Raw genomic sequence first — 13,660 nt, forward strand, 5'->3', positions numbered from 1 at the left:
GTCAGGCCCACATTCATCCCTTTGGCCCCCACACCCCCTCCTACATGCGCTTGGCCCTCTCAGCAGAGCCCCTCCCAGGACACCCAAAGAGCAGGGAACAGTGCGCCAGTCGGGTGGTGCAGACGTGGCTCCAGGAGAGAGAGAAAGAGAGAGAAGCCGGGTCTGTAATTAGGACAGGCAGCAGCCGCCTCTTTCATCTCCAGCAGAGAGCGAGTGGGGTGACGAGGGGGTCGGGACTACATGCTACTTATGGGTGGGAGCAATGCAAAACACACAGCCGAGCAGAGAGGCCCCAGAGCCCAATGCGCATGCCCCCTTCTCTCTGCACAAGCCCCAGGTGGGCACAAGAGAAAGAGAGGGAAGATCAACAGCACATCTCTGGGACATTTGAAGTGTTGTCTCAGGTGGGAAGAAGAAGAAGAAGAATGCCCTCCCAGCAAGAAGCAAAACACCTCCAGGGCCTCACATTTGGGGGCAGGGGGGGGGTTGCATTATTGCCATGCAAGGGGAGGAGGCCTTGTGTGGCCAAAGAGAAGGGCAGGCCATTCCCCCCACCCCCACTCCACCCCCCACTCGCCAGGGGCACAAGGCCATTTCTCATACTCCTTTTCTCATAACAGACGACGTGAGGAGCCCAGCAATTCCTCGCAGTGGGGCAGCGTGCCCCAGGAAAGGTGGAGCAGCGGCTTCTCAGCTCACCCCACAAAGGGGGATCCAACACACTGGAAGTTGCTTGCTGGAGAAGCGCCTACCTGCCAAGTGCCTGCCCCCCCCCTTTCCCCACTGCCACAACACTGCTTTAGGAATGATGGACACCCCCAGATGTTGGAGTGGCTGCTTGACCCGGCGGCCCGATGCAAAGGCAGCAAGACCAACGGAGCAGAAGCCTAGGATCCTACAGCCAGAAAAGATCCTAAGGGTCCTCCAATCCAACCCCTTCTGAGGGCATGAGGGCGCCACCCGACCCGAGTGGGGGCAGCGGCGGCAGTGGGAGGGGCCATACTTACTCTACGCTTTGCAAAGCCTCCACCAGCTGGGTTTTCTGGTCCGGCGCCATGCGAGCAAAGACCGTGCCATGCAGCACAAGCTGGAAAACACAGGCCGCGCTCTTAGCAGAGTCCACTGGGAGACCCAGAAGCCCCCCAGGCAAGAGGGGACCTTGGGTGACATGGGGGGGGGGGAGAAGGAGGGGGGATCCTGCCTTGTGCAGAAACTGGGGATACACTCCTGGGGCCCACTCCTCGCCTGCCCACTGTTTTGGGGGAAACGGGTAGGAAAAGGGCCACCCAAGAGAGCGGGAAGACCGGGGGGGGGGGGGGGTCTCTCTCCCTACGGGACAACCGGCAGCAGAATGCGCAGGCTCAGTATGATTCGTGTACTTAACTGGAACTCCCCTTTCCCCATAAAGGGAACTGGATTGGGGAAGAGAAAGGTCTCCCCTTCTTTGGGGTGCCCACCTGAAGGAGCCCCGCCCTGGTGAGGGAGAACGCACAGCTTCTTGCCAGGAACCAGGCCAAAGGCTTTTCCAAGGGTCACGCCAAAGAGGAGGAGGAGGAGGAGGAGGAGGAGGAATCCCCCGCCCCTCAAGGCCTGAAGCAAGTACACACTGGAGGTGGGTGGGGTGGGGGTGTCAGTGCTGGTGTGCCTTGTGGGGAAGGGGCGTCCTTAGAGGCCATCGTTGGCCAGAATGATGGGAGAGGCCAGCATGACATACCAGTGACCTTTTGCTCCCAATTATCAAACTGTGCTGTGGCATTGGGGGGGGGGGGGGGGAAGAGCGCAGTACCCCCCCCCCCCCCAAAGAGGAAAAAGGAGCCCTGGGAATGGTGGGCTCCTCCTGGGAGGAAAAAGGACTTCTCTGTCTGGGAGTTTTCTCCACAGAGAGCTAAACAAGGCAGTGACCCCTGCTGTCCTTTCTGCACCTGAAGCATCAGATACGTGGGGGTGGGGGGTGGATGCCCCTCCAGCTGTCCTTGCCCGGCTGCCCCTCCCACCCCGCCTGGCGCTCTGCCCCACCCTCCCTCTGCACCCCCATTTCCTTCCTTCCCTCCCTCCCTCCCACCAAATTCCATGGGATACGGACCTTGGGGACGAGATCCGCGAAGTGCTCCTGGATGGCGGCGAAGGACTTCCCGTTCATGGCGAAGTGGAACCTGGCCGCGGCCGGAAGGAGGTCCTCCAAGCCGTTGCCCTGGGCCACCTTGATGGGGACGTCCTGGAAGGGAAGAGGGCGGGCAGCGGGCGGGGTCAGGGCCTCCCTCCGCTCTCCTTCCGGAAAAGCAGATGGGCACTTGCCGCCGTTTAAGAGTAAGCAGGGGGTCAGGCCGGGGGTCCTCCTCTGACCGGAAGGAGGGGCAGAAGGGGGAGGGGGAAGCCTGCCCTAGGGGTCCGGCTCGGCTTCAAGGCATCTTGGGACTTGCCGGCCTCAGGGTCTGAAGTGACCCCAAAGGGCAGGATGCCTCCAGCGGTTCCTGGACCCCCACTCACCCCCACCAGCCCCAGTCAGTGTGGCCCAGGGGACGAAGGCAGGACGGGGCCCTCCGGTTGGAAGGGAGCCCCAGGGGCCACTCAGCGCAGGAAATGCCCACCAGCAGCCAAGCCTGATCTAAGTGAAGGAGAGGGGCAGCTTGCCCCCCACTGCCCCAGTGGCACATCCCCAGCTTTCATGGCAAGCTTCATAGACCACCAAGGACAGAAATGTTTGTTGTGACACAGGAAGCATATGCCTCAAACTGTTGCAGGACCGGGGGAGGGCGGGGGGAGGCATTTGGGCAGCAGCCAGGCCAACATGGTCAGTTCTCTGGTCACTCACTGCCTTCTGCCTCCTCCCTCCAGGACTGAGAAAGGGAGGGGGGCTTCCAGAAAGGATCCTGGCAACCCCTCCCACCTCCTGGACTTGTTTTTACTTTTAGCCACTTTGGGCCTCTTTTTAGGAATAACAACAACAACAACAACCATGCTTGATGATACTCGTGCCCCCCCTCCCCTCCCCCTCCACCTCTTCCTCATTGTCTCCAGAAGGAAAGGAGAGCACGACCTCCTCCCAATCTTTCTTTCCAATGGGGGGGAGGCATCAGTGCAGAGCCCCACACCACTAGCCCCCCCCCCACCATCCCCAAGCCAGCAGGCCCTGCAAGGACTGACCTCTGTGTCGATGGTGGGCGAGGGGTCAGGGCCCCTGGGCAAGGCGTCGGCGTAATGCCAGTTGACCCTGGCCGGCTGCCCATCCCTGGGAGGCTGCGCTTCGGCCACAATGACCTTTTCCTGGGGACGGATCATGCCACAGTCCCTGGCCACTGAGATGGCCGTCAGCATGTTGTCCCCTGCAGAGGGAAGAGGAGGGGGGGATAGAGGCGTCAGGCTGGCCAGGATGTCCCTCTCCCTACTGGGCCCAGCAGAACTCTCCTCCAAATGGGCTCTGACCCCCCACCCCCCAAAAGTTCACCCCTGCTCCTCCACCCCTGCCCTCCTCCTCTCACTTAGATGGCTCCAAATAGGCCAAGAGGGGCTTCTTTGTTCCCCCAAGACCCAGCCCAGCACCACTAGTCTGTCCTTCCTTCCTTCCTATCTCTCTATCTCTCTATCTATCTATCTATCTATCTATTGGAACCTGAAGGTAGGCCCCTCTTAGGTCCATCACTCTTCTATCTACCTACCTACCTACCTACCTAGACCTGAAGGTAGGCCTCTCTTAGGTCCACCACTTTACTATCTACCTACCTATCTACCTATCTACCTATCTACCTATCTACCTATCTCTCTATCTACCTATCTACCTACCTATCTCTCTATCTATCTATCTATCTATCTATCTATTGGAACCTGAAGGTAGGCCCCTCTTAGGTCCATCACTCTTCTACCTACCTACCTAGACCTGAAAGTAGGCCTCTCTTAGGTCCACCACTTTACTATCTACCTACCTACCTACCTATCTACCTACCTATCTATCTATCTATCTATCTACCTATCTATCTATTGGAACCTGAAGGTAGGCCCCTCTTAGGTCCATCACTCTTCTATCTACCTACCTACCTACCTACCTAGACCTGAAGGTAGGCCTCTCTTAGGTCCACCACTTTACTATCTACCTACCTACCTATCTCTCTCTCTCTCTCTCTCTCTCTCTCTATCCAGGATGCCCCCCCCAAATTGAACCCAGAATTCTCCTCCAAAGGGACTCTGACCCCCCCCCCCAAATTCCACCTCCACCTTCCTCTCACTTAGATGACACTGAATAAGCCAAGAGGGGCTTCTTTGCCCCCCCCCCCATGACCTGGGCCCCCGAACCCCAGCCCAGCACCACTATTCTGTCCTAGATATCTTTCTATTGGAACCTGAAGGTACTCCTCTCTTAGGTCCATCACTCTTCTATCTACCTACCGACCTACCTAGACCTGAAGGTAGGCCCCTTTTAGGTCCATCACTTTACTATCTATCTATCTATCTATCTATCTATCTATCCAGGATGCCCCCCCCCCCGCCCTATTGAGCCCAAAACTCTCCTCCAAAGGGACTCTGAAACCCCCCACCAATTCCACCTCCACCTTCCTCTCACTTAGATGGCTCCAAATAGGCCAAGAGGGGCTTGTTTGACCCCCCCCCCAAGACCAGGGCCCCCAAGCCCCAGCCCAGCCCCGCCTGTGACTATTCTGTCCTGGCTGACCTTTGGGTACAAAATGCTGACAAACTGCCCCCAAAATTGCCAATGAATCCTTTCAAAAGGCAATGCCCCATGGAACTGGACACTAAACCCCTTTCCGTCATGGCCTCGCTCACTGCTTCCAACTCTGTGATCCCAGGATTCTGGTTTGTGGCTGACAAAGGAAACAGAATGACCTCATGCTGCTTACTCCTCACAGGAAGAATGCACCCCGACCCGCAGGACGCCGGGCCAAAACCAAGCCAAACCCAAGGACACAATTTGCAGGCCAAAACCAGCTGGACCGGGACTGGGAGCCAGGAGGCATTTGGGCCCATAGCAAGGCTGTGATGCTTGGAGTGGAGCCCCCTTGCCCCACCTGCCTGACTCAAGTAGTTCACCCCTTATTTATTATTTATTTATTTCCTATATTTATTTATTCCCTATATTTATTTATTTCCTATATTTATACCCCGCTCTTCTCAGGGGACTCAGGGCGGCCTCACAACAAGCACCATATGGTGACATCACCTTCATAAAACATTTCAATAATACATTAAAACATTTTAAAAGTTAATTAAAAACAACTGATTAAGCATTAATCAGGGTGTCCTCCTGGACTCATCACTGACGCTTGAAACTCAGGCATCAGCAGTAGCCAGGAGGGCCTTTGCACAATTGATATTCGTGCAATATGTCCCAAATGCACTTTATGAGAGATTTAGAATTGTCTGCACGCCCACCTATCCCTAAAATATCCATCCTATTTCTCTTGGACATGCCCAGCATTTTTTAAATTTTAATCATTACATTTGGCCCTGCCACAAGTTTTTAAATACATCGTGATATTGTTGTTATTGTTTTGCTTTGTTATGAGTTATTTATTGTTGTATTGCTGTTGTTGTGTTTTATTGATGTATTTGGGCTCGGCCTCTTGTAAGCTGCACCAAGTCCTGTGGGAGATGGTAGCGGGGTATAAATAAAGGTTTATTATTATTAATTGGATATTAATGTGGTGCATTACTATCCAAAGCAGGGCTGGGGGGGAGCCAGCTAAACTGGGCCTTGGTCAAGGGGCGCTGCTCTGGCCTGTCCTTCCCAGAGCCCCCTCCCTCCTTCCCTCCCTCTCTCCCAGGGACCTGCAGGGCTGGACCCCTTGGCACCTGCCGGGATGGAGCTGGGCCCCTCCAGCCCCAAGGGACAGCCTCTCTCTTCACCCAGAATCCTAGAATCCTAGAGTTGGAAGAGACCAGTCCAGCCCCATTCTACCAAGAAGCAGGAAAACCTTCCCTTTGGGCAGGGAAGCAGCTCTGCCCTCAGATGCTGGCCGGGCCAGGCCACTGTCCAGGGATGGGAGCCTCTGCCCCTCTTGCAAACATGCCCACACACCTTCCCCCCTCATCTACAGGTGGGCACAGAGGGAGGAGGGCCTGGCCTGGGGATTCCGTAAAGGGGCACGGACGGCGTTCCCATCATCCACCCCACCCCCTCGACCCCAGAGGACCGCTACGCCTTCCTGCCTTGGCGTCCACCTACCTGTGACCATCACGGTGCGGATGTTGGCCCTGTGCAGGTCTTCCAGGACGGAGGGGGTCTCCGGCTTGAGCTTGTTCTGCATCACGATCAGCCCCAGGAAGTCCATGTTGGCCTCAATGGTGTCTCTGCAGAGAGCGGGGACTCTGTTAGGGAACTGGGCACTCAGTCAGACCACAAAGACAAGGCTGGATGCCAAACGTGGAGCAAGGAGGGCCCTCAGGTGACCGACGCTTCAGGGGAGCTCAGAGGGAGGCAGGCTGAGGGCAGAAGGAGACGCCGCACCCAGGCAAGGCCAGGAAAGAAGCCCCTGGGAGCAGACCCTCTGTCGGGAGGGGTCTGTGAGGGAGTGGACAAGGAAGCCCCCCCCCCCCTTTCCTCAGCCAAGGACATTCCCCCTGGGTCAGTAGGTGGAAGTCCCTTGGACCCTGTCAGGCATAATATAACTTTATTTATACCCCGCCACCATCTCCTCGAAGGGACTCGGGGCGGCTTACATCATAATAATAATAATAATAATAATAATAATAATAATACTTTATTTATACCCCACCACCATCTCCCCAAAGGGACTCAAGGTGGCTTACATAATAATAATAATAATAATAATAATAATAATAATAATACTTTATTTATACCCCGCCACCATCTACCCAAAGGGACTCAAGGCGGCTTACATAATAATAATAATAATAATAATAATAATAATAATAATAATAATACTTTATTTATACCCCGCCACCATCTCCCCAATGTACTCGGTGCGGCTTACATAATAATAATAAGCCAGCCCGGGTTGGAGTGGGTTTCCAACCAATTGTATGTAGCCTGTTGTTGACCTCTGCAACCTGAAAGACAGTTGCATCTGTCAAGTAGGAAAATTAGGTACCACCTTAAAGGGTGGGGAGGCTAAATTAACTGATGAGGCCATAAAGAAGACTCCAGCAAAGCATTCCAGCGGGGAAGCATGCGGGGAATGCGGAAGTGCTTCATCAGTGTCACAGATGGACGATGAAAGCGACCGCTCCCCTGGCAGACAGAAAAAAGTTAAATAGCCTCTGTGTATGTCTGTATATGTTTGTATGTCTAAAATTGGCATTGAATGTTTGCCATATATGTGTACACTGTAATCCGCCCTGAGTCCCCTGCGGGGTGAGGAGAAGGGCGGAATAGAAAAGCTGTAAATAAATAAATAATAAAATAATAATAAACCTTTATTTATACCCCGCCACCATCTCCCTGAAGGGACTCAAGGCGGCTTACATAATAATAATAATAATAATAATAATAATAATGATGATGATGATGAACCAGCCAGGACACAGCATATTATTTGAGAGCACAGAAATGCTGGACCACTCTCACAACCACCATGTCAGGCTACACAGAGAAGCCATTGACATCCACAAGAAGCAGGTGTCCCAGCCAGGTGGACAATTTCAACAGAAAGGAAGAAACCATGAAAATGGACAAGATCTGGCTACCAGTATTAAAAACTCTAAAATTACAACAGCAAAACAATAGAGAGGAAACAACCAGGCACATCTTAACACCTCTCAACAAAAGATTTCCCCAGGCTCAGCCAGGCCTTCAAATGCTAATGAAAGTGGTCAGTTGAAACATTCACACCTTGCTCCAGCAGAAAAGAGCTCTTTGCCCCACCCCAGTCATTCCACAGATATATAAACCCCTTTTCCCAGTTCCAACAGACCTCACAACCTCTGAGGATGCTTGCCATAGATGCAGGCGAAACGTCAGGAGAAAATGCCTCTAGAACATGGCCCTATAGCCCGAAAAAACCCACAAGAACCTAATATAATAAACCTTTATTTATACCCCGGTACCATCTCCTGAGGGACTTGGTGCGGCTTACAAGAGGCCGAGCCCAAATACATCAATAAAAAGCAACAACAACAATACAGACAATAAATAAACTCATAAACAAAGCAATAAAGAGTAACAATAACACCACGGCGCATTAAAAACCTATGGCAGGCCAATTGTAATAATTAAAATATTTAATTTTTTTTTAAATGCTGGGCTAAATGAGGCCAAGCCCATCAAATACAGATACAATCATACATCAACAAAACAAGCAAGGAAATAAAGCAATATAAATAATATAACTAAACATATAAGGAATAACACACAAAAGAGGGGAGGGGGAGTATTAAAGACAAATAACAGGAATGGACCATGGTCAATATCCAACGAGTGCTCATCATTATGTTTCCAAAACAGAATAAGATTGAATGATGGGACATGTATAGAATTTGCATGTTGCATATATGTTATTATCATACTGTATTTGGAGAGTGAAGAATGAGTGACTTGATTATAAGGATTGGTCAGATTCTAATTATTATTATTTTGTTTTGTAAATTGAGAGAAGTCTGAATTGATTTATAGTTCGTTAGAATTTGTAGTAGTTATAGAGTATAGGAATAATTTAGTGATAAAGGTATTTTTACTTAATGTGTTTATGTTAAATTGAATAAATGCAATAAAAATATTTTTTTTTTAAAAAAAGGAATAAAACACAAAAGATTTAAAAACATTATGGCCGGGCCAGATGTAGATTAAAAATTCAAAACCCTGGGTGTGTACAGAGTAAGGTCTGTCTAGGCATGGGGGTTTTCAAGAGGGATATTTGGGGGGGGGGGGGGGATCAATCCAATGGATAGAGTGCTTCAGAGGATGTATAGAAGGAGTTTGGTCAGATCGGGCATTGTTTCCTTCATTCAGGGAAGGCACACTGGAACAGCCACGTTTTCAAGCTCCTCCCAAAGACTGCCAAGGTGGGGGCAAGCAAAACCTGACCCCCAAAGCTTCCAGGAAGTCATTCAAAGCGAGCCCCACGTCCTGTACAGAACTCCCCCCCCCCCCCTAAACATGGCCCCAGACTGAAGAAAACCACTCCACCACATGGCAGTTTCACTCCTATTTGCCAGGCCTTTGCCCTCCTCACTCTCTCTTGCCTCAAAACTTCCCCAAAATAAGAGCAATATAAATAATAATAGGCTTGGGCAATCCATGGTTCTAAATGGTTCTAAAGTACTTACAAAACTATAAAGTTCTGGTGGTGAAAATTTCAGAACTCTAACAAAACTTTCGAAATTTAATTATTATTTCATTATTGGTGATTTTAATGACAGAACCATTTAGGAACTGCCATTTATTATGAAATTTTGAGAGTTTTGTTAGAGTTCTGAAATTTTCACCACCAGAACTTTAGTTTTGCAAGTACTTTAGAACCATTTAGAACCATGGATTGCCCAAGCCTAAATAATAAGCCAGTCCACCGGTGTGATGCCCGGTGGACTAGGTATCACAGGCAGAGCCCTCTGAGTCTGAAGGAGGCTCTGCTTCCTGTCCGTCCCCCCCACCCCCCGATACTGCAGACCGTTCAAGTGCCACACAGGGACACTACAGTGGTGTGGATGCAAATTACAGCCATGACCAGACCCCGTTCTCTGGAGCAGAGTGGACAATAGGCCGCGGGAGGTGGGTTGTGGGCCCTCAGGTGCCCTCATAGAATCCTGGAATCAAAGAGTTGGAGGAGACCTCCTGGGCCATCATCCAGTCCAACCCCATTCCGCCAAGAAGCAGGAATATTGCATTCAAAGCACCCCTGACAGATGGCCATCCAGCCTCATAGAATCCAAGAGTGGGAAGAGACCTCCTGGGCCATCATCCAGTCCAACCCCATTCCGCCAAGAAGCAGGAATATTGCATTCAAAGCACCCCTGACAGATGGCCATCCAGCCTCATAGAATCCAAGAGTGGGAAGAGACCTCCTGGGCCATCATCCAGTCCAACCCCATTCCGCCAAGAAGCAGGAATATTGCATTCAAAGCACCCCTGACAGATGGCCATCCAGCCTCATAGAATCCTAGAGTGGGAAGAGACCTCCTGGGCCATCATCCAGTCCAACCCCATTCCGCCAAGAAGCAGGAATATTGCATTCAAAGCACCCCTGACAGATGGCCATCCAGCCTCATAGAATCCAAGAGTGGGAAGAGACCTCCTGGGCCATCATCCAGTCCAACCCCATTCCGCCAAGAAGCAGGAATATTGCATTCAAAGCACCCCTGGCAGATGGCCATCCAGCCTCATAGAATCCAAGAGTGGGAAGAGACCTCCTGGGCCACCATCCAGTCCAACCCCATTCTGCCAAGAAGCAGGAATATTGCATTCAAAGCACCCCTGGCAGATGGCCATCCAGCCTCATAGAATCCTAGAGTTGGAAGAGACCTCCTGGGCCATCCTCCAGTCCAACCCCATTCCGTCAAGAAGCAGGAATATTGCATTCAAAGCACCCCTGACAGATGGCCATCCAGCCTCATAGAATCCAAGAGTGGGAAGAGACCTCCTGGGCCACCATCCAGTCCAACCCCATTCTGCCAAGAAGCAGGAATATTGCATTCAAAGCACCCCTGACAGATGGCCATCCAGCCTCATAGAATCCAAGAGTTGGAAGAGACCTCCTGGGCCATCATGCAGTCCAACCCCATTCTGCCAAGAAGCAGGAATATTGCATTCAAAGCACCCCTGACAGATGGCCATCCAGCCTCATAGAATCCAAGAGTTGGAAGAGACCTCCTGGGCCATCATGCAGTCCAACCCCATTCCGCCAAGAAGCAGGAATATTGCATTCAAAGCACCCCTGACAGATGGCCATCCAGCCTCATAGAATCCTAGAGTTGGAAGAGACCTCCTGGGCCATCATGCAGTCCAACCCCATTCCGCCAAGAAGCAGGAATATTGCATTCAAAGCACCCCTGACAGATGGCCATCCAGCCTCATAGAATCCAAGAGTTGGAAGAGACCTCCTGGGCCATCATGCAGTCCAACCCCATTCCGCCAAGAAGCAGGAATATTGCATTCAAAGCACCCCTGACAGATGGCCATCCAGCCTCATAGAATCCAAGAGTTGGAAGAGACCTCCTGGGCCATCATCCAGTCCAACCCCATTCCGCCAAGAAGCAGGAATATTGCATTCAAAGCACCCCTGACAGATGGCCATCCAGCCTCATAGAATCCTAGAGTTGGAAGAGACCTCCTGGGCCATCATGCAGTCCAACCCCATTCCGCCAAGAAGCAGGAATATTGCATTCAAAGCACCCCTGACAGATGGCCATCCAGCCTCATAGAATCCAAGAGTGGGAAGAGACCTCCTGGGCCATCCTCCAGTCCAACCCCATTCCGCCAAGAAGCAGGAATATTGCATTCAAAGCACCCCTGGCAGATGGCCATCCAGCCTCATAGAATCCTAGAGTGGGAAGAGACCTCCTGGGCCATCCTCCAGTCCAACCCCATTCCGCCAAGAAGCAGGAATATTGCATTCAAAGCACCCCTGACAGATGGCCATCCAGCCTCATAGAATCCTAGAGTTGGAAGAGACCTCCTGGACCATCATCCAGTCCAACCCCATTCCGCCAAGAAGCAGGAATATTGCATTCAAAGCACCCCGGCAGATGGCCATCCAGCCTCATAGAATCCTAGAGTGGGAAGAGACCTCCTGGGCCATCCTCCAGTCCAACCCCATTCCGCCAAGAAGCAGGAATATTGCATTCAAAGCACCCCTGACAGATGGCCATCCAGCCTCATAGAATCCAAGAGTTGGAAGAGACCTCCTGGGCCATCATGCAGTCCAACCCCATTCCGCCAAGAAGCAGGAATATTGCATTCAAAGCACCCCTGACAGATGGCCATCCAGCCTCATAGAATCCAAGAGTTGGAAGAGACCTCCTGGGCCATCATCCAGTCCAACCCCATTCCGCCAAGAAGCAGGAATATTGCATTCAAAGCACCCCTGACAGATGGCCATCCAGCCTCATAGAATCCTAGAGTTGGAAGAGACCTCCTGGGCCATCATGCAGTCCAACCCCATTCCGCCAAGAAGCAGGAATATTGCATTCAAAGCACCCCTGACAGATGGCCATCCAGCCTCATAGAATCCAAGAGTGGGAAGAGACCTCCTGGGCCATCCTCCAGTCCAACCCCATTCCGCCAAGAAGCAGGAATATTGCATTCAAAGCACCCCTGGCAGATGGCCATCCAGCCTCATAGAATCCTAGAGTGGGAAGAGACCTCCTGGGCCATCCTCCAGTCCAACCCCATTCCGCCAAGAAGCAGGAATATTGCATTCAAAGCACCCCTGACAGATGGCCATCCAGCCTCATAGAATCCTAGAGTTGGAAGAGACCTCCTGGGCCATCCTCCAGTCCAACCCCATTCCGCCAAGAAGCAGGAATATTGCATTCAAAGCACCCCGGCAGATGGCCATCCAGCCTCATAGAATCCTAGAGTGGGAAGAGACCTCCTGGGCCATCCTCCAGTCCAACCCCATTCCGCCAAGAAGCAGGAATATTGCATTCAAAGCACCCCTGACAGATGGTCAGCCAGCCTCATAGAATCCTAGAGTGGGAAGAGACCTCCTGGGCCATCCTCCAGTCCAACCCCATTCCGCCAAGAAGCAGGAATATTGCATTCAAAGCACCCCTGACAGATGGCCAGCCAGCCTCATAGAATCCTAGAGTGGGAAGAGACCTCCTGGGCCATCCTCCAGTCCAACCCCATTCCGCCAAGAAGCAGGAATATTGCATTCAAAGCACCCCTGGCAGATGGACATCCAGCCTCATAGAATCCTAGAGTGGGAAGAGACCTCCTGGGCCATCCTCCAGTCCAACCCCATTCCGCCAAGAAGCAGGAATATTGCATTCAAATCACCCCTGACAGATGGACATCCAGCCTCATAGAATCCTAGAGTGGGAAGAGACCTCCTGGGCCATCCTCCAGTCCAACCCCATTCCGCCAAGAAGCAGGAATATTGCATTCAAAGCACCCCTGGCAGATGGCCATCCAGCCTCATAGAATCCTAGAGTGGGAAGAGACCTCCTGGGCCATCCTCCAGTCCAACCCCATTCCGCCAAGAAGCAGGAATATTGCATTCAAAGCACCCCTGGCAGATGGCCATCCAGCCTCATAGAATCCTAGAGTGGGAAGAGACCTCCTGGGCCATCCTCCAGTCCAACCCCATTCCGCCAAGAAGCAGGAATATTGCATTCAAAGCACCCCTGGCAGATGGCCATCCAGCCTCATAGAATCCTAGAGTGGGAAGAGACCTCCTGGGCCATCCTCCAGTCCAACCCCATTCCGCCAAGAAGCAGGAATATTGCATTCAAAGCACCCCTGGCAGATGGCCATCCAGCCTCATAGAATCCTAGAGTGGGAAGAGACCTCCTGGGCCATCCTCCAGTCCAACCCCATTCCGCCAAGAAGCAGGAATATTGCATTCAAATCACCCCTGACAGATGGACATCCAGCCTCATAGAATCCTAGAGTGGGAAGAGACCTCCTGGGCCATCCTCCAGTCCAACCCCATTCCGCCAAGAAGCAGGAATATTGCATTCAAAGCACCCCTGGCAGATGGCCATCCAGCCTCATAGAATCCTAGAGTGGGAAGAGACCTCCTGGGCCATCCTC

General features: G+C 52.0%; 1 protein-coding gene across 5 annotated transcripts in view; it reads right to left on the reverse strand.

Annotated features, from left to right (window-relative positions):
- Nucleotides 1-13,660, reverse strand: part of ATP13A3 (ATPase 13A3) — a 72,434-nt gene that overhangs the window by 14,044 nt on the left and 44,730 nt on the right. For all 5 annotated transcript variants that reach the window (XM_067466179.1, XM_060767200.2, XM_067466177.1 and 2 more), the window contains exons 20-23: nucleotides 6,176-6,300; nucleotides 3,145-3,323; nucleotides 2,084-2,215; nucleotides 1,008-1,087 (exon numbers count right to left, since the gene is read on the reverse strand). In XM_067466179.1, coding sequence (XP_067322280.1) covers nucleotides 1,008-1,087; nucleotides 2,084-2,215; nucleotides 3,145-3,323; nucleotides 6,176-6,300 — 516 coding nt within the window. The remainder of the gene's footprint in view (nucleotides 1-1,007; nucleotides 1,088-2,083; nucleotides 2,216-3,144; nucleotides 3,324-6,175; nucleotides 6,301-13,660) is intronic.

Source organism: Anolis sagrei, chromosome 3, assembly GCF_037176765.1.
Source record: "Anolis sagrei isolate rAnoSag1 chromosome 3, rAnoSag1.mat, whole genome shotgun sequence".
NCBI classification, from domain to species: domain Eukaryota; kingdom Metazoa; phylum Chordata; class Lepidosauria; order Squamata; family Dactyloidae; genus Anolis; species Anolis sagrei.